We start from the raw sequence: 20598 nt of genomic DNA, 5'->3' as shown, positions 1-20598 counted from the left end.
TCCAAGCTCACAAGCGTGTCTATGGAGATTCCAGCCCATGCTAACACAAATCTGAAATAATACATTTCTCATAGCATGATGCTGCCTTTTTATAAATAAGAACTTTAAGTACCTAAAGTGATGTCTACTGACTCCAAATAAAGTGGTGGTTTGAAAAAATGGCTTATCCTGTTTCCTGGGGCATGCATATAGAGACAGATCAGTAAAATGCAGTAGAAAAGTTAGATGCAAAAGACTGGAAAGCAGTAAATTACAGCCCTGCTCATGTGCAATGAATGTGGTGTATATTGAAAGCCTCGCACTGGTACATCCTGACTGTAAAAGTAACATGAAAATTGCATGAACATTTGTTAAACCAACATGTTATCATTAAGTTGCATTAAACAGATAAGAGCTGGTTTTCACTTTGCCTCAGATGGACTCAGAAAAAAAAACGAGATAAAAAAAAAGGAACAATTTWAAAAAAAAAAGGAAAAAAGCAACACCACCACCATGCGGTGGAAATCAATCACATCCCAACAAATCACGCAGGAAGACAAGCCCTGAAACCAGCAAAGCAAGGACATGCTACATCTTGTCTTTAAATGGTTGGAGGTACTGGAGCAAATTTCTGTTCATCCAAGTTCATCGAAGAACTCATGTCTCATACCTGACATGGACTTTGGTTTCTACTTCCCTCTGCAGCACAGGGCACTACTTGAAAACCTAGGGGTCATGGATTACTGGTCTGCTTTGATTTCTAGAATACATTGACAGTTCTCTCCAGCACTTATTAGATGCTTCCAGTGTTAACAGAAGTTGCGTAGTATCAACAGGACTGTTGATACTATGCAAAGTTACAGGGAATACCCGTGGAATAATAAGGTTGGAATAAAGTAGACTCTTTCCCTATAGYAAAATTGTTAATTCTGGTAGAAATAGTCTAGTTTCAAAATGTTGCTTCAAATTATGATGAAACATCTGACAGTAAGATGGAAACAAGAGCTTATACGGAGGTAGTAGGCCAGGCAAAGTCTGCATRAACTTGTCATCTCTTCAATGCTTGTTGCAAATCTGTATTATTGAAAAGATGACTGTGGACCACGGGTGCTTTGCGACTGCTTAATATGTTCTCCTTTTAGCTCTTTCCAGTTGTTTGCTTCTTCCAGCTTACTTCACCAAGTCAAGAGATAATGGTGTTTTACATTTGGAAAAAGGAATGCAACATCAGATGATGAAATAAGTAGAATGAAATTATAAGTAACCACCTTAAGGTTGTATGCATACAATAGCTTGTAGGGTATATTTTTCATGAAGTGAGATAGATACTATGAAAATTCATGTGTGATGCAATGATGCAGAAAAGATCATACGTTGTCAAGARATTCAATTATAATTAAACCTAGTATTTAAACTTTCACCCACTATATTGTTTGAATATATGATACAATTTAAATGTCTTACAGCAAATTTAATAAGAAGCAAAGACTTTGATCCAGTAGTTCATAATTATAAACTCGTTATGCCCAGACAATCACTGATTACAATATTATTGTTCCAAAAATATGTCATTCAAGAAATGTTGTGAGCAGGCAAACTCCCCTGCTACTGTAGAGTAAGAATTAGCTAGGAAGCTCCCACTGATTTGGAGCTGGAAGCCCAACCCTGCTGCAGCAGGGCTGATGTATTGCACTGTACACACACACATGGACTGGCAGACAGAAGGGAGGTAGAAGGCGACTCCGTGTCCCTTGAAGATAAGCACCTCTCTCTAGCTCTGGGAGCTAAGGCTATGCAGACCAAGAGCATCTCACAGCCCTCGGCTGCTGCCTGTCTGTCCACATGCTGCTTTATGCCGCTCTGTGCRGACCTCTGTACTGGCAATGCTATTTATAGATCAGTTCCTCTGGGCCATAAGTACAAGACTATCTAGAGACTCACAGAGTAGCTAGGTTACATAGGTGATTTTGGCCTCAGGATTGTTTCCAGGGTATGTTTAAATGTTTCTTAACAAACTAGTTCCAGAATTTACCAAATTAAGTTTTTACTCATAGGCCATATCCATCKAATATCCTTTTAAAGATGACAGATAGTTGTAGGCTACATGAGATTGCATGAATAACAAGTCCAGCTTTGACAGGAATCCTAAAATGACTGCAGGAATGTCTGCTACATCATGTTGGGGTTTAATAGAAAGTTAGGATAAACTCACAGGTGSAGGTTGTCCATCTGATACAGAGAACTGATAGTCAGCTGGGGGATATTTGGATAGCCAAAAGCTGTTAAGCTAGAGAGCTAGGAAAGCTTTGACAAAGTATAAAATACTCCATCAGGAGCTTAAAAATTTAGACTACTACAGACCAATCCAATTTAAAGCTGTTCCTGGGGCTACTAAGAATTGTGTCACTAATCTGAAATTTCTGAGAATACAGCCAAGTCTCAAGAAAAAACTGGGTTAAAAGGGCAGCAGTATGAAGGCACAAATGGCCACACACTACCAGCTCAGTGAGAACCAAGGTGACCACAGAGGGAAAGCAGCCCTGTCCTGGGGGCAAAGAAACTCTAGTGCTGGCTATAGCAGCTAATAAAGATAGAACTGGTTAATGTTCTAGTATTTTTTTCTATGTTTACCTCTTGCCAATATTGCAGAGAGTCATACTTGAGTAATAAAAAACATATATGTGACCCTATCCTTTGATGTTTTGAGCAATCACCTACCAAATTGCTGTACATGAATCTTTTTAATGCATACTTTGTGTGGATGGTTACGACGAAATGATTGATTTAGTAACAAAATGTTTGGAGTAAACCAATTGAGTAAAACGGCAGAGGGCGTGTGCAATCAAGCTGGATTTGAGCAACAGCTGCTCCATATTTGTAGAATAATAGATCTGATGAACTAATCTGTGAGGAAGCTAGGCCCATCTGCACTGCAGCTCAGAAATGCAAAGCAACAAATAGCAAGCAAGTGCATAAAAGGATTATGTTTTTCAGGCCCACTTGGCTAAAACTGCATGTTTAAAATAAATAAGTAAACATTTTCATGGATAAGTCAGCAGGGGGAGGGAAGAAGAATGCTGATATATGAAACAATTGTTATTTAATGATCTGTAGCAGAGTTAGAAAATCAGTTTTCTTTTAAAAAGATTGATTTAACTAAGTTCAATAAAAAACAGGTTCTATTTAGACTGAATCACTGACTTTTGAGCCTCACGGTCCAGCCAGGCTTTTCTAGTCTACTCCTCCACTTCGTATTTCCCCGAGTTCTCTCCACCTTCACTCACCATGATTTAGGACTGTCTTTAACTTTTCTTTCCTTCTTCATTGCATAATGATCAACAGTTCCCAACCCATTCTTTCTCCCAGCCAGAAAAGATATGTTTTTTTAAAAAAGCATCTAGATAACTGTTTTCTCTACGCTTTTATCAGATAGATACTTAAAATTACTCCAGCCATACTGAATGCATTAAGGTGCTGGTTGATTTGATGTGCTGCCAATTTTTTCATTTCATCATGCATTTCAAAGAACTGATAGCTCAGCATAAGCAAGAGCAGCAAAAGGCATCAACGTTTCCATTAAAATCCAAATAACCTTTTTTTGTTGTTATAATCAAAATGATTTGAAAAGTGTTTTTCAGACAGAAAATAAATACCCAGAGGAATTTCCTCCTGTCTGGAGAAAAATCCATCAGATGGCAGCCAGAAACAGCCAGCTTACTGCAGTAATTCTGTCAGCAACCTGTAGGCATTGCATAACAATGATGCTCTACAGAATGGAGATAATGTTCTGATTTATTCCAAGAACACACTTAGCAAGAATTACCTTACTAATAACATGCTGTTATACACATAGAATAAAGCAGCAGCAACCCACACAGTACAGGTAATGGCTTCTAGGGCAATGGTTTAAATACAAAGGTATCAGTTTTAAGTTTGGTATCAGTTTTAAGTACTGCAGCACAGGCAGGTAGCCTGCCTTAATTTTTTCCTGGCTCCCTCTGCTTGTTTTATTCTGCTTTTTTCTGGTGCAGAAATTGTAGCTCTCAACAGGTAACAGCAGGATTTTCAATAGCCTTGAGACATCTAAGTCTCACTATGGAAAACTGAATTGAAGAGTCACTGCTCAAACAGCCCCTGTTAGATGTGGGGTCACAAATCAGTGTGCTTTGTGCTATGAGTCTTGCCTATGCTGTAATTATCTGAAAAATGCCTCATAGTTTCCCCCCAGAAGCAGTAAACGTATTGGTGTAGGCAGTTCAACATTTTAGCCACCATATTATTTAAGAAAAGATTTTCCAATATTTAAGCTAAATAGCAGACTTGGATTTTCAAAAGCACACAGGATGGCAAAGTAGCTAATTCATTTTTAAAAATGCTTAAAATTTAGAAGTCAAAAGTTGAAGCAGATATTGATCTACCTAGTATTGCAATGTTTAAGTGATTTACTTATCTGCCTCCTGTTTCAAATGTTTTATAGCTGGCATTTCTGTCAGCTCCCATTTGCAGATAACAGTTTCATTAGAGCATATGCATTTTTGCTGGTACTCTGTGTCTTTACAAGCCACACTGTTCTGCTTGATACACAGGGAAGTTAAGAGAATGGTTTCATTCTCCTATAAACACATTATAAAACAGTAGTAGGATCAGGGCACTGGTAAAGTTTAGTGTCCTATAATCTGTTCTTCCAGTTTCTATTCCATATTCTAAATCCTATTCCTTTCTGCTGTTATTATCTTTCATCGTGGTTTTGAGTCTTCTTGACATCTAGTTTAGAGAGACAGCATTGTTCTCCTTTCTATTTTGAAGATAAAGTATCTGATTCTTCTATATTCAAGGATGTCCACATGGAGATAATATAACATAATGGTAATGTATATTTAATACTCTAGGATTATTTTTTAACTTCTGCTTGCAATATTCCAGCAGTTCTGCATTCCTTAAGGACCAAGGATCATGCACCTTACCTGACAAGGTACCTGCCTATGTCAGTGAAATCTTCCTCTTTATCCCTTCTTTCATGTTTCCAACTATGGAGAATTATCTTTGCAAATTCATTTGTAAATTCAGAAGTCATAACATGGGAAAAAAAAATTCTTTATCTAAACTAAGGATTATTCCATTTCTAATCATAGTCACATCCTACAAAGCAGGATTAGAAACTCTGAGCAGAACAACCCTTGTAATGAGATGGAGCAGGGGGATTGTTCTACGTAGCTGTTCAACACCACATGAACTATATGGTCCACATTCCCACTCTCCCAAGTAGAAGTTTTATATTAAATCAGACATAATCTAACCTGGTAAAATTCAAAGAACAAGAGGACTTCAAAGGAAGGTGGATGCAGGGATAGATGTCTATAGAGCAAGTTTTCTTAGTAAAATTTTGTAATACAGATCAGCACTTTTAGCCCTTGAGAAGTCAAATTAATTCAAACCTCAAAAAAAAAAAATCAGATACCTAACAAGGAATTCCACAGCAAAGTCCATTGAGCAATATTTATTATCAGGTCTAGCAGCAGTGTATATATACCTCAAAGAAAAATCCTTTAAAAATCCAGTTCTCTCAACCCAGATGACTGGAAAGTTATCTAAAGACTTTCAAAGAATTTGCTTTGTGGATCTGAAAAATCCAGAAGATATTTAAATATGCATCAAAACTGAAGTACATGTTGTGATAAAAACGATTAAAAAGGATATTGCACAACAGGAAAWCAGTTTTATAGGCTGCAAAGTGGTTAGATATGTCTGGAATAGCATTAGAATCTGCATCCTTTTCCATATAAAGCCAGCAATGGTGAATGGCATTCACTACTGTTGTTCATTAATGCCTTGCAGATCTCCAGACACAGATACTACCTAACTAATTTAGGCAAATGAATTTATTCTCCATAATTGTTGGTCTGTCTGTACAGGAAGCTTAGATAGTACTCTAGAAGAATTGCTTCATTAAGCAGCTGAAACTTAGGTATTTACTACATGCTCCAATGAGATAGGCTGAATTCCACAGCAAGGCAGCAAGTTCTTCCTACATATCTGAGTGAATAGGTGGCTCAAGTGCCCATTCCAGGCAGCTGAGTTAGCACAAAAGCAAACTCAGCTGATTGCTCTAACTAAGCTATACTTAGCATCCCCTGTTTAATTAAGTCCTAAGCCAAATGACTGGAGAAAAAAAAAGCACATAAGTTAATTAATATATCATGATGCAGTGTGTGTGTGTGTATATATATATATGTATAAACAAGTTGACAGGATAATTAATAATATTTGAAAGGGAAAAAAGCAGGGGGAGGGCTTTAACCTACAGTTGGTTGCAAATACCTCAGGCCTCAGTCTATCTTTGTCAATTAAATGTTAAGATCCAGGGCATCTCATGCCTGTTTGCAAAGGTGTTATTTACAGCTAGAAGATTAGCTGTGTGGTTATTATCAGGGCTCAGTAATCTAAGGTATAGTACCTAAAATAGATTTAGCTCTGTCCCTTTTGTATGCAATGTATTTGAAGCCTATTAAAAATAGTTTTTAATTAAAACTGTAACCTTCATCTAAGATGTGTGCAAGTACTGGTTGTTAATTATAGATTAAACATCTCTGCTAGACTTTGAAATTGTACTTGAAAATAACCTCAATAAACTGAGCTCCAAGCTCAGTATTTTTGCAAATTCAAAGATCACACAACTTCATATATATTTAAATTGTGTGTGCATATTTAATATTACATGAATGTTTTCAGAAAGAGAGGCTCTTTGCACACATCAGCCTATAACAGTATAATATTCATCATATGACTACTACTGGCATAGTTTCTCACACTCGGTTAAGCATGATCCCCTCATCTCCTCAATAGACTTTCTTATAACAAAAAAAGAACAAATTTGTGCGATAATTAATTGTTGTTTCTACCCTAATTGAAACGTTCCACAAACATCCTTTCTTAACATTTTATATTCAACTGGAAATTGCAAGATATTCATATTTCTGAGGTACCAATATGCATTTCTGGTGTACAGCAGAAATTAATCTTTTAAAAATAAGGGATTGCGTATCCATAAAAACTGAAGTTGCTGAGGACATCGAGGCTTTTCTCCATGACTTCTACAAAACATCCTTGTATTTTCAGGTTTCTGCAAGCCACTTACAACATCTGTGCTGGAGAAACAGCAATAAGCACTCAGCAGGCTGAGTGTTCAGAAGGAGGAATCCAAACTATATGCATAGATATGGGTATATGCAGGGGATAGGGAAGAAGGGCAAGAGTCCYGAGCAGCTCACAGTATTCTTGTTTATGCATCAAGAAAAGAGATGGCAGGGAAGCACGTGAACCTGCTGGATGATTTGGGAGGTGAACGAGAAAGGATGTGTGGTATTTTTCAGGACATGCAAGGCGCACGCAGAGCCCCAGAGGAGGAAAGGGAGTAACACGGTGCTCAGGTTGCTTGAGATTAATGGCTAATGGCACGAGAAGCCCTTGAACATTTGCAGTAGGAAAGTACTTGGGGAGCCTGAATTACAGAGCATATGGAGTTTCAAATAATTGGTCTAAGTTGAACAAGAGGGGTGTTTATCCCTTTCAGTTCCCACATATTTTGGTGCTTCTTTTTGTTTGKTTGGTTGGTTTTTTGCCTGCTCTACTGCATACCAGCCTCCTCTCTAAGAGGCTTTTTGTACAAGTTATTAACTCTACAAAGTGTAAAATCCAGCAGGAGTAGAAGGTAGCATTCTCAATGAAATTCTTCCTTCTTTCAAATTCTCACTTTTTTTTTTATAATAACTTTTGAAAGCATTCTCCACTTTCTATTACTCCTCCCATACTAATCCTCTCAGAAAGTGCTTACATTGCCACTACTGAAAGTATGGACATTGCATCTCTAGAAAGCAGCAAATCAGCTGCAACATGTTGTTACATGAACGCTGGAAAATTCCACAGGCAAATAATTGCTTTTTTAAAAGAAGTTTTAAAAGAAGCAGAGGAGGAAAATCACAYACCTGTTGTAAAGAGAAAGTTGTAAACATAGAGATAACAGACATTCCTGGGGGATTAAGTGTATCAGCCTGGGAATGCGGGCCATAATATCTGTATTGATTTGGACACAGGCTTKCCCAGGGTCCCACAAAGACTGTAACAGTATAATGTCACTTACATTAGTATGAAGATAGACTGTAACATTTCCCAGACTGCTCCAATAATCACTATCATTGTACTTTCTAGAGATGTTTCTAGAACCTCTTTATTTGATTAAAATACACAGTTTCATCTATAGGTAGTGGGTTGAATGCCAATACATCAAGTGTTATGCCTTAAAAAACAATCTGAGAGAGGGAGTATGGGAAGCAATCAATAGCAAAACTGCTGCAGTCATCACTTTCTGTAAGTTTTACTCATGGAGATTGCCTTAAGATAATCAATACATTGATTTATACTCTTGAACAGGTTTAGAGCAAATATATTTGGGGTCATTGAAAAAAATCAATATCACTTTCTATCTTGGCAACCACTCAACACGCAATTTTGATTGAAAGAAAAGCAGACAGTCAATTGTTGAATTATACAAGTGAACAGCATCTCTGGAGTGTCCGAATGTAGTTGAGAGAATACCCACCTTTCTTCTAATCAGATGGAAAACATAAGTGAAATAACACAGGCTCATTGAATTTTGAGTTACTTACTATAATGACTTGTATGCTAACAACTGGTGGCTTATCAACAGGTGCCGCAGCTCAGAGATGKGTTAAAAGTGATTAGGAAGCAAATTAGTTCTTCCCACCAACTTCTTAAGCACAGGAAGCAGAAGAGTTAAGATCTACTCAGCGTAGGGATGATTCTATAGCCAGTTTGTCCATTGCTGGTCTRGGCCTGCTGTGATTGCATCACATTGGTGACTTATGTTTTGTCTTTTCCTAAGGCTACAGCTGTAGGTCTGCCTGCTAAAAYCACCTGTTGTGTTAATGCATGTTTTCTTTTACCAGTAAGTTGTTTGTTGTTGTTTTTATTTTAATTCCTGAAAATAAGTTTAAGGTAGTTATTTGTCATCACTGACTATAAAAGAAGTTTAGATGATTGAGACATCTGAGCAAGGGCTGGCTACACCAAGATGAGACAGAGCTCTTCCGAGGTTTTATAAGCGAATATGCTAAAGCCTATTGCTTCTGAGAGAGGGACAACACCCGGAAGTAACTGAAAGCTTTGTTCATGTCTTTATGTGTGGGTTTTGTTTTTTTTTTCTTCCCTTCCCTGGATGCTTTTATCTGTAGCAAATACACAGGGTAAGGCAGGGTGATTTTAAAAAAACTTTCTCTCCTCTGAAGGGAGCTGGTGTCCAGGCCGCTGTGTGCAGGCCACGTGCTAGTCCTACTGGATGTAAAGCCTGCAAGTGCTTCATGTGCCTCCTGGGATGAGAATGAAAGGTCTAAACTGAGCGAGGCATCAAACATATTCTCCTTCTCTCTTTACCCAACAGCTAGTGTGAGTTTTCAGAAAACACTGTTTGCTYGTTTAGACCTCTGTTTGGGGCCACTCTGTAGCGGTATCATAACCTTGTTCTTCACTGCCTTGTTGAGCAGGCGGGGAAACGAAAGCTGCCCCAGCGCTGGGGCTGGCTGACACGGCTGCCCCTCCACAGCTCCCCGCAGCACCTCGGCGGGCAGCTGGGCCAGCGGGTGCAAATACAGCCACGTTTAGCCAGACTGAAACTATGTGGGGACTTCTATAGGAACCTCGTACAAGTAGCTTTGCTACTCCTGTTACTTTTATAGCTTAGTACAACTCCATGAGAAGMAATAGGAACTGAAATGTGAAATTTTGGAAGTCTAGAAAGCAACCTGAAATAAGCAGCTTGGTGCCAAGCTCCAGGATGGCTGGTTTCAAGAAGCTGTAGAGGCAGGTGATGAGGTCCTTTCCAAAGCAAAGCTTACATTCGTCTTATAGCACGCATATTAAGATATACGTAATATATACTTGCATTACGCTCACTTCTCTCGCTTTTCTCGCGCTCGTTTAACCGGAGCGCGATGCCCTCCGCGCCGCTGAGGCGCCGCCGCCAGCGCCCGCCTCCCCTCAGCGCGTGGCCAATGGCCGCCGCCCGCGCGCGTCACGCGGCCCCGCCCGCGCGGCTCGGCCAATGGGCTCGAGGCGCCGCCCCGCGCAGGGGATTCAAACGGCCGTTGGGCCGCGGCCGTTACTGGGCGTGGCCTCCTCTCCCCGCAACGGCCCTCGGTGCCTGAGGGGGCTCCGCGCCGCGCCATGGAGAGCCGCCCGGCGGCCCCGGGCCCCTACCGCGCCACCCAGCTGGTGAGGCGATGCAAGCAAGCGTGGCCCTTTCCGTAAGGGCGCCGGGCTTGGCGGGGACCGGCGCGGGGAGCTGTCAGCGTGCGCGGGGCGGTCGGGGAAGGACGGGCCTCTCGCAGCATCCACGTTCCTCCCAGCCACTTCCTTCGCCTTAGAAACAAATTAGAAAGCTGCTGGTAAAACTTCAGGGGTCCAGCTTGGTCTGCTCGCTCTCCCCGTGAGTTATATCGCAGGGAAGGATCAAATAGTAGTTAGTGGTGGTGGTTTGGGGCTGTGTGTGGGGAGTATTATCTCATTTTCATTGATGTTTGAATGTAGCACGTGGAAACCTAAAAGCTGTGACACCAAAGATGAATTTCTTCCCCTCAGTAAGGCCCTTGTGCTGCAAAGAGCATGGTCCTCGTAACCATTGATATGGGAAGGAGAGGAAAAACAAAGTGATGTAGCTGCCTTCATCCCTGGTAACTAGGCTACTGCCTCCAGCAGCCCTGCCCTACTGCTTGCGGTGCATCCTACAGCATCAGCTGTGTTTTGTGAGTGAATGCAATGAAGCAGCAAAATACACTGCGCTTCCAGTGGTGTCATTGATGCGCTCTCCTTAGTTTCAACTGGGAGAGGTTTGTGAGCTGTAGATTGACAGTAACTGGGTAGATGGAGTTATGCGAGTGATGGACATGTGCATACTGACTCAATGAGATTTTGTCACCTTTCTGAAACTTTATTTTCTYTTATAAAGGCAGGAGATAAAATGGTCATGTATTTTAGTCTGAACTTGAAATATGAAGTATTAATATGGTAAYATTAAAATGAATATTTAATAATGACTATTTAGATTTTTACATTTATATTATTGCTGTATGTTGATTTTTTTCTTATTTAATACGTTAAATCATAAACTTTAGATTTTAATCCTCCATTTATTTTTTGTTTGTTTGTTTTCCATGCAGTGGAATGAAGTTACTAAACATTTCCGAGCAGGGATGCCATTAAGGAAACACAGGCTACATTTCAAGAAACATGGAAGTTGCTTTACTGCCTCAGAAGCCATAGACTGGCTTCATGAAGTATTAAAGAATAATAGTAACTTTGGTCCAGAAGTTACCAGGCAACAGACCATTCAGTTATTAAGGAAATTTCTCAAGAACCATGTAATTGAGGATATAAAAGGAAGATGGGGATCAGAAAATTTAGAAGATAATGGTGGCCTTTACAGGTATTATAAAGACACGCCTGAATTAAGACTAGTCAACAGTGCAGAATTTTATTTAAAACTACTAATGCTTGAGTCTCAAAAAAATCCTGCTTTAATTTGAATAATGAGCCCTGATTCTTTTTTTTTTTTTTTTTAGCACACTATGACTTATAGTCCAGAAATTCCCAATGCTGAGCGATGATAGTGTGCTCGTCGTCTGTCCAGGGTTTTCTCTGGCATATTTAAGGTTTTTGTGGGGAGTCAAAGAGGACTTCTTGTATTAGCTCTGTGCTGTGCTGCCAGTCCTGTGACTGTTTCATCTCTTGCATTCTTTATAGAAAGTCTAAGTGGGGAACAGTGCCTGCCCTAGGTTCTTATGTTAAGAGTATCAATGTCCCTTGCTTCTCAGACTGTAGTCTCTATGCTGTATAAATACTTGAGTGTCTTCATCTTGGCTTTGGAATTGAAAAGTGTAGTCCAAAGCTAACTTAAAATATAATTATCTTAAACATTGTTCTAAAGAAAAATTGTCAGTATTTTGCTTTCTTAATTCACTTCTTCAGAATCTTATGGAATCACAATAGAATATGGTTTTGGTTAAGTAACTTCTTGTGTTTTTAATCTAAATGCTTTTAACATCTCTATAACTGCAGATTTCCTTCAACCTCTCCAGTTAAACCTCTACCAACCTGGTGTCCACCAAAAGAAAATGTTGAAAACTTCTCTAGAGACAAAGAAAAACTTTTAAAATTCCCACATTTATCCAGGAGAACTCTTAAAAAAACAGACATACGGGAGTGTCTGGTAATAACTAAGTTTCTTCTTTTACTACTACTACTATTACACTACTATTTGCAGTGTACTCTAAATTCATATGTAGTGGGAAACAAATTGATTTAATTTTTGAATTAAGAGATTTCAAATTTATTTTACATGTGTACTTATCACTTATCTAATTTGTATAAACCACTCATTTCCAGGAAAACTTAGAAAAAACGAAAACAGATGTACAAGAAGAGAACATGGAAGGCTCCTTGCACAGGAAGGAAATAAGCCMGGAATATGTACACGAAGTTTGGAGAAATATTATTCTGATACAGTAAGTAGTAAACTGTGAAGTGTTGTACAAAGTACTGCCTTGTGTGTAAGTTTTGTCTGTAATGCAAAGATTAGGCTTTTTGATTTGGTTGTTTTTCTGAAAAAGTTTTAAATAATTATGTTTTACTGTGAAAATTTGTACTAAACAGTGCATATGTTTTCTATTAAATTTATTAATATTGAGAAAATTGGATTCAGGAAATCTGTTGAAGATAACTACTTAAGTTATTGAAGTAGTGTTTAAGTCCCATGGCTGCTTGTTTCTTATTGTTTCTTCTGGTGTTTGTTTCTAGAACAAGTGTATTCTCAAGTTGTCCTCTTGTGTATGAGAATTTAGTAAACTGCAAATTCACATATCAAGTAAATGCTTTCTGAATAGAGGTGGAAATAATTTGCATTCATTCTGTATTTACAAACATCTGTTCTCTTCCTCCTGACAGTTTGCAAACCATTTTAGGCCTCCCATCTTTGGAAGAAGTTTTGCAGCCAGCACAGATAATTCCTGAGTATGTCATATACAATATGACTAACACAAGTAAACATGGTGTTGTTATCTTGCAGAACAAATCAGGTTAGACTTTTTTTCTGTTTTTGCTTAAAGTTTCTGAATAATGTAATTATATCAATATTAAATAACATAAAATATTAAATTAAGATAACAAATATTATAGCATGTCATTTATGCTTTCTCCAAATTAAAGAACAATTCAGTGTGTTTGGAACATTTTGTAGGTGTATTGTATTCGCTTTTAGAAGTACACAGGTATAGCAGTATTTCCTCTAAAAAAGCAATTTAATCTCTTAATGTGTTATTTTGTACATGTGTGCCATTATATTGGTTATTAAGTCTTTGTGCTTATGTATAAATAATTTTATTTTAATGTATAAATATTTATTTTAATATATTTATTTTATTTTAGAAGACCTACCTCATTGGGTGTTGTCAGCTATGAAGTGCCTCGCCTACTGTAAGTTATGGAATAGCTCTTAAGTTCAGAAACTTTTGAGAGTTGAAGGTGAAAAATTTTGCATTTTAAGATGAAACATGATACTTGCTGTATATGAATTTTCAAAATTAAGTGTCTTGGCGTACTGAAAAGTGATTAAAGCAATTAATCTCAAGTTACTGCATGCAAATGTAACCATTGAAAGTTAACAGATGTGAAAGATGTCTGGTTGTCAGGTGATGAAGATCTCAATCTTTAACATCTAGCTATTTTTTCTGCTTTCAGTTTGTTGTGTTTGAATTTTTGGCAAAATGAAGTTTAATTTGGTATGAGAAGTGCTAGTGTTCTTTAGGAAATCAATGGGAGAATTTGAGCCTGAAAACTTTCAGTGGAACCATGCTCTTCTAGTCTATAAAACCGATAACTATTACAAAATCCTTATCTGCTTTCCCACCTTTTCCTCTGAACTGTTTTTAGGAAAAGGTTATGTTTAAAGGACACTGAGGTACCTCTTATAGTTTTGTGCTCTTATTCATTTCAGAACCAGTTTGATTTGTTCCTTTTCTTCTCTGTAGCAAAACAGGCAAGATTTATTAACCAAAGATTTTAGATTGAGTTGCTTGCCGGTCTACTTTTGAAGGAAACTAGTTGGATGTTGCTATGACACAACAAAATTTCCTCTTGGTAAACCATTCAAATAGGAGATTTGAGATAAAATAGGGAGGGAGAGAGACCCTCTCAAAAGTTAAGGACACTTAACCTGTTCTGTTTGGCTTTTGCGTAACGTAATGTATTGACTGGCTGCTCAGCATATGCATCATTCAAATTTGGGCGTGGTATGGATTTTTTTCTTGCTCTAGAAGCTGGAGCTGCCTGCTGAGTACAACTCTGACTACGGAATATTTTACATGGTTTTCTGCTTACAAATGTTACACTGTTGACCTAAAACCAAAATATTTGTATACTGCTGACATTTTTTTCTTATTTTAAAATAGTCATTCCTACAAAAATTAAGCTTGTAATGTTGCTTTTTTATAGTATGAAATTGTGAGGATAAAGACTTTTGTAAATTTTATTCTTTCACCTCTTTTTTTAGGGCCTAGAAACAATGACATGAACCAACCAACATACAGTGGGTTTGAAAGAGATGTATTCAGAACAGTTGCTGATTACTTTATTGGTCTCCCTGAACCATTACTTACTTTTGAGTACTATGAACTTTTTGTGAATATTCTAGGTATGTATTAATTTAGAAATAGCTAGTGTAAACTATAAGCATATATCAACTGGGGAAACAAATCTGTAATTCACAGCAGAATTTGACCCCTAATCTTGAATCAGAGGTGTCATCCTTCGTTACAATGCTGATTGAAATGTAGTTACATTTTGTGCTGTCTGATGTAAATTGCTGTCCGGTCTAACATTCTAAATACATAATAGCCATAAGTTAGAAATATGTGGTCATTTCTGTCTCTTTTTTCCATATTGCATGTTATTAACTTTTTTAATCTTGCATGTGTGTTGTGATGGCTGCAATTACCTTGTTAAACTGCTGCTGGACCAAGCTAAATTTTCATACATTTTTTACTAACCAAGTGAATGATAAGTTAGTGTCTTCTATATGTTGACCTTTCTGTTCACTTAGCAACTTTCTTTCTTTCTAAACTTGTTCATTCTCATATCACTTGCAACTTAATTTATATCTCATTTTCTGATAGTTATGTGTGGCTACATCACAATTCCAGATTTATGCAGTGGAAAACATTCTGTCCAAGATGAGACATGTAATCCACAACCTTCAAAAATTCTTCACTTGAACTCTTTCAAGTCAACTGAATGCCTTCTTCTAAGCCTACTTCACAAGGACCCCAAGAAAAAAAAGAAAGAATGTGAAACTTCCAGGAAGTCTTCTCCAGAAGAGATAACTGCTCAGAAGGGAAGTGCGAAGGAATTGTATCCACGTAAATTGATGTGCAAACAAGGCAGTGTTGGTAATCTTATAGGAGGAAGTTGTCAAAATCTTTCTGGTGTAAAGAATGAGCAGGATGTACCTCTGAAATTTAGGACAAGATGTTACTCTTTGGAAAGAATTGGAGATGCTACCTCAAGCTTATGTAATAAAGGAGAATCAAAGTCCTTCAGGCAAGCTGATGTGAACACAGTCTTGGGCACTAGAAATGAAAACCAATCTTTGCTGTGTGTATGTRAAAATAAATCTGTGTTGGAACTTGGTTTTGATAATATGCGTCTAAAACAAACTTGTGATATCAAGAGAGTGTCTGCATCAACATTTCAGCAGAAACAGCTGTTTAATGAAAATCACAGACTAAAGCAAATCTGCAGGTCTCAAAGCTTACTTGTCAAAAGAAACTCCAAAAGTTGTGCTAACATTAACATGCCGGTTGCTGAAATCACTGTAAAACCAGAGTCTGCACTTCGTAGGCATAGAAATCCAAGTGGCTCTGGTGTGTCTACTGCAGTGGAGATGAAGGCTGAAGCTTCTGATAACACCATCAATAAAAGACTCTGCAAGAGTACCCTAGAACTCTCAGAATATTCTTGCACTCATGCTTATGTGTTGGCTGGCACACAAAGTAAGATGGCTTTCTAAAGCATGTTGTATTGGCTTGTTGTTGACTGACTAATCCGCTTTCTTGCGCTCTTTGACACTTGCTGGGGTTTATTTATAATATCTCTGTAGCATGATTTATATTTAAAAAAAATAAGGTTCTTATAAAGTTATGCTCTTTAAAGGTAGACTTTTATATCTCTCTTAGCAAATATTAGCATATGCTATCTTTGGATTTTTGACTGTGATTTGTCAGTAATTCACCTTTCTGTTCAGGTAAGTGATTAGTACAACCTAAACAATATCTGCCACTGAGGGAATTTACACTGCAGTTACGCAGATTTGCCTGTTGAAGATGATAGCTTTTTTTTTTTTTTTTTTTTNTACTGTTGTTCTCTTAAGATCTTAATTGTACCAACAATTTATCATCAAAGTGAGCTGAAGACAACAATTTTGTAAAAAAAAAAAAAAAAGCCACCTAATATTGATCCATTTATGCTATTGCTAATCTCCGTGAAATGCCAATTGTTGTTTTTGGAGGGGCTAAAAAGGTTCTGAAAACTGCTTAAATCTTTGACTGCTGTCTTTACGATTAACTTGCAGATCTCCTTCAGCCTCACTTAGAAAGGATYGCTATTGAAGCGCTACAGATATGCTGCTTATTGCTGCCACCTCCAAATCGTAGGAAGATTCAGCTCCTCATGCGCATGATCTCTCGAATCAGTGAAAATGTTGATATGCCACGACTGCATGATGCGTTGGGCACCCGTTCTTTGGTAAGGAAGGTCTTTAAGAGAATTATTACAGGCACTGCATCTGTTATCTTAATACTGCTGAAAAAATGCTAAGATTACTAGTAGTGCTTTGAACATTGGGTTCCTGTCCCATTGGAGACACCTTCATGGGCAGATTTTTTTCCTGTCTCTATCTCCACAAGACTTGGTGTTTGCTTAAGTCAGACTTTCTTTTTTTGACTCTTAACATATTTAAAATATTGACATTGGTTTTGTTTACTTTTCGGAGGAGCAAGGGAATAATATCTTTAAAGGATGCAATGACCATTTGGCCCAATTTCTTASCCGAATGTTGATGTATTTTAAATAAAATGTTAAAGTGTCTGTGGAGGATACTTCTTGGGCTAAACATTTGGGTTATGATATGAAAAGTGATGGAGAAGGAAGTTTTTCTGTTGGCAGTTTTAAGGCTTAATTTGAGACTAGAAATTTCATTTGCACCAGATGAAATTAGATAAAAGAACAAAGTACCTGCACATGCCAGTTAAAGCCACGTGAAAGCATGAAAACTGACAGCTTCGAAAAGGGATTTAAAGGTGATTTTTTGGTTGCATTAAATTTAATTTGGGCTGGCTCTGCAGGTTTGCTTTGTTCTCATTTGTCTCAAGACTGTTAATTGAAGATGTTTTTCTACAAATGAAGACTTTTTTTAAAAAAATCTCTCTTCAAATACTTATTTCTCAACTGAAGACACTATTCAATATGCTGTTCCCCCTAAAAAGTACGATTTTAACCTTAAAAAGGGAATTTTAACTCATCTCTTGACGGATGCTGCAGGTAAGTGGTACTGCCGTGGAAATTGGTAATGAGACTTCAGAACCCTATAGACTCGAAAGAAGGTGAATCTTTCAACTGCACTTCCTAATGATCTGCTAACCAATTCCAGATGATACAGACGTTTTCTCGATGTGTGTTATGCTGTGCAGAAGAAGTAGATCTAGATGAGCTGCTTTCTACACGACTGGTTTCATTTTTAATGGACCATCAACAAGAAGTATTTAAAGTGCCAACTTACCTGCAGGTTGCAGTGGAAGATCACATAGAATATATGAAGATGGCACAGGTTGGTGGCACGTACTGCCTTTGCTAATAACMAAATTTGTTACTTATTAAGCTGTGACAGGAAAACTGCAAATAAAACCATGATTTTTAAATTCAGATTTTTGTTAAATTTACTGAGGTAACTGTCACTGTTAGCTACATTAGTTTACAACGGCACTATAAATTGTAATATATTACCTTGTTCTTGGGTGTTGATAGAGTGGCGTCCTCTGGAAATAGTACATAATCATCATATAGACCTTTGATGTTTTGTTTCTTTGTTTCAGTGCAAACGTCCAAGGGAAGAAGTTTGTGCCATATTGCCCACATATTCATACTGTAAACAAATAACTCCTCAGGAGTTTGAGGAACAAAAGGTGTCTATCTCTCAAGCTGCAGTCGCAGAGCTCTTGGAGAACATTATCAAAGATAAGAACTTGTCTCTGAAAGACAAAAAGAAGAAGTTAAAACAGGTAAGAAAAGGAGTGGATATTTTATCTCTTTTTGAGTAAATTCTGGTAAAGAGCTGATGAACTTAATCACCAGAGCACAATGCACATCATGAACASACTGCAGAGAAAAATGCTTGTTTGATAGAGGAGAGGTAAATCTACTGTTAAGTTTATTGTCTTTGTGATTGCATCTTCTGTTTATTTTTTTAAAGATAGTGTCAAATAGCGTTTGAGGCTGCCTAATAGCTGTGGTGTTCACACGAACAATAGCCTAAGAACACAGTATAAAATCACTGTAAGATCCTACCAAATAGTGTGTAACAGAAATAGCTAATCTGCTGCAAAGAATAATATTCTGTGTAAGTGCCAGTAAGGTGCCATGGGTAAAGTTAAAATCAMTAGGAGACAAAAAGCAGTAATTTCTTCTCTTTCGGAGTTAAGCTCCATATATTTACCATTTTGAAGCATTATTTTCMATAATAAATAACATAAATATTGCCCAAGTTTAGTACTTTTGYGGCACAGTAACATGTTGCCTAAACAATAAAATGCAGCAATTCCGGCAGGATTTAGCTCTAGAGGATTTTTTTTTTTTTTTTTCACAAAACTTTTGGCAAGTATCTCTAACCAATTGAATAACACTGTACTTGTCCTAGAATCTCTTAAGCAAGTCTTGTGATTGAAATAGGAAAAAAGCAGCTTTTCAAAGCTTTTTCTTCTTTCTTGCCTTCTTCCCACGCTGCCTTTTTTAAGGCCTTACCTAAGCCTTCTGACCTTCTGAGATATGTTAATATTTTTTATATATATATATATATGTTTTTCCTTTCTTTTGATATGCTGTTTAAAGGTGTTGAAGCTCGATCTCATAAGTAAAAATCCAGTCTTCTCTTTCTTCGTTAAATAAAATTTCCTTCATGAAAGGAGTAGTAGTTAATAGATTAGTACTTTCGAGTAAAAGTAGTAAGAAGTGATGTACAGCAGCCCTTTAAGCAAGGAAGGAAATAAAATAAAATCTTCTAATAGTAAAACTTGGGAAAATTATACTTAAGCTTGCAGGGAGTCTGTATCTGCCCATCTGACTTGTTGCTCATTCTCTAGTCTGAGCAGAGGTGAATTTGTGTTTCTTTGTTTTTGCCTTGTGGAACTACCCTTATCCATTTGTGCCARGATAGCTGGTAACAATAGCAACTCTTATAAGCAGGTGTTCTGGATCAGTACTTTGAGTTAATGAAAGCCAAATACATCCCACTTCATGGAGGGGTAGATCCAAGTTATGTCAATACCAATATTACAAATGATGTCATTTTCAGTAGATTGAATCAATCAGCAGATTTCTTATGCATAGGTAACATATATCTATATTCTTTCCTTCCTGAGAGTTTGTATTTAAAAGATTTTAAAAAAAGACATGAAAACCATGTCTGTGAATCCAGATACTTTTTGTTGTGTATGTCTGGGACTGAAAAAGTGGAAAAATCCCTTAGTTAAGAAGTAAGCTTTTCTGTAAGCAAATCTGCTCAATGCCAGCTTTCGTTTAGGTCAAATGTGTTCATTGTTGTGATTCTTCCGTGGCAGCTTTCCAAGTGTAAACAGAGTATGTACTGGTGCTGGCTGCACAGCATGACATTAAGTGGGCAGTCACGCTGCCCCTCTTACTGCTGACAATTAAACAGACAGCAACAGAAATGACAGGCAGCATTGCCCATCAGCTGGAAAGCACTGCCGTGTCGTGTGGCCTGTCACTTCAAATGGTGATCAAGGCAATTACTTGATTGTTTGATAGCAGTAGTGCTTTTGCTTATAGTACCATTCCAGGCACAGTAGTTAAAAGGCTTTAGGAAGAAAATGAGATTTTTTTTTTTTTTAAACAGAAGATGAGGTGTCTGGTAAGATCTGAGTCAGTCACTGTTTATGAATTTCAAACTTATGCTCAAGGTGACCTCTTCTTGTGTTAACCGTCACAGCAAATTTGATTTATGTGCTGAAAGTTTTTCTCTTTCTGCTGATASATATCTGCTCAAAGTCATCTGTTCTTAAGTTCTGCACATTTATATCTTTATAATGGAGCCTGATCTAATTTTTTTTTTGTTTGTATGTTTTCTAGTTTCAGAAGGAATATCCCCTGATCTACAGGAACAGATTTCCAACTACAGAAAATGAGGCAATGCTCTTTGAGAGTAAACCTACCATCAAACAACCAATGCTTAGCCTAAGAAAAACAAAATTTCGTAGTCTAAGATACTAA

The 20598-nt window shown here is 37.6% G+C and overlaps 1 protein-coding gene and 1 long non-coding RNA gene across 3 annotated transcripts in view; one reads left to right on the top strand and one right to left on the bottom strand.

The window, feature by feature from the left end:
* LOC112945550 overlaps positions 1-17922 on the bottom strand; it is a 26240-nt gene extending 8318 nt beyond the window's left edge. The window contains exon 1 of one of the 2 annotated variants that reach the window (XR_003249031.1): positions 17876-17922. This is a non-coding gene — a long non-coding RNA (uncharacterized LOC112945550). Of the gene's footprint in view, positions 1-9794; positions 9859-17875 lie in introns of those variants that run through there. The other variant, XR_003249030.1, reaches the window with a different exon arrangement.
* Positions 8864-20598, top strand: DEPDC1 (DEP domain containing 1). The gene is made up of 12 exons (XM_026037188.1): positions 8864-8941; positions 11208-11473; positions 12106-12256; positions 12433-12551; positions 12991-13121; positions 13471-13518; positions 14594-14734; positions 15216-16091; positions 16670-16842; positions 17747-17923; positions 18189-18374; positions 20458-20598. The coding sequence occupies exons 2-12, from the start codon at positions 11241-11243 to the stop codon at positions 20596-20598; spliced, it is 2376 nt and encodes a 791-aa protein (XP_025892973.1). The 5' UTR covers positions 8864-8941; positions 11208-11240.

Source organism: Nothoprocta perdicaria, unplaced genomic scaffold (assembly GCF_003342845.1).
Source record: "Nothoprocta perdicaria isolate Ctin4 unplaced genomic scaffold, notPer1 scaffold_191, whole genome shotgun sequence".
Taxonomy (NCBI): domain Eukaryota; kingdom Metazoa; phylum Chordata; class Aves; order Tinamiformes; family Tinamidae; genus Nothoprocta; species Nothoprocta perdicaria.
This window is presented reverse-complemented; position numbering and strand designations above follow the sequence as displayed.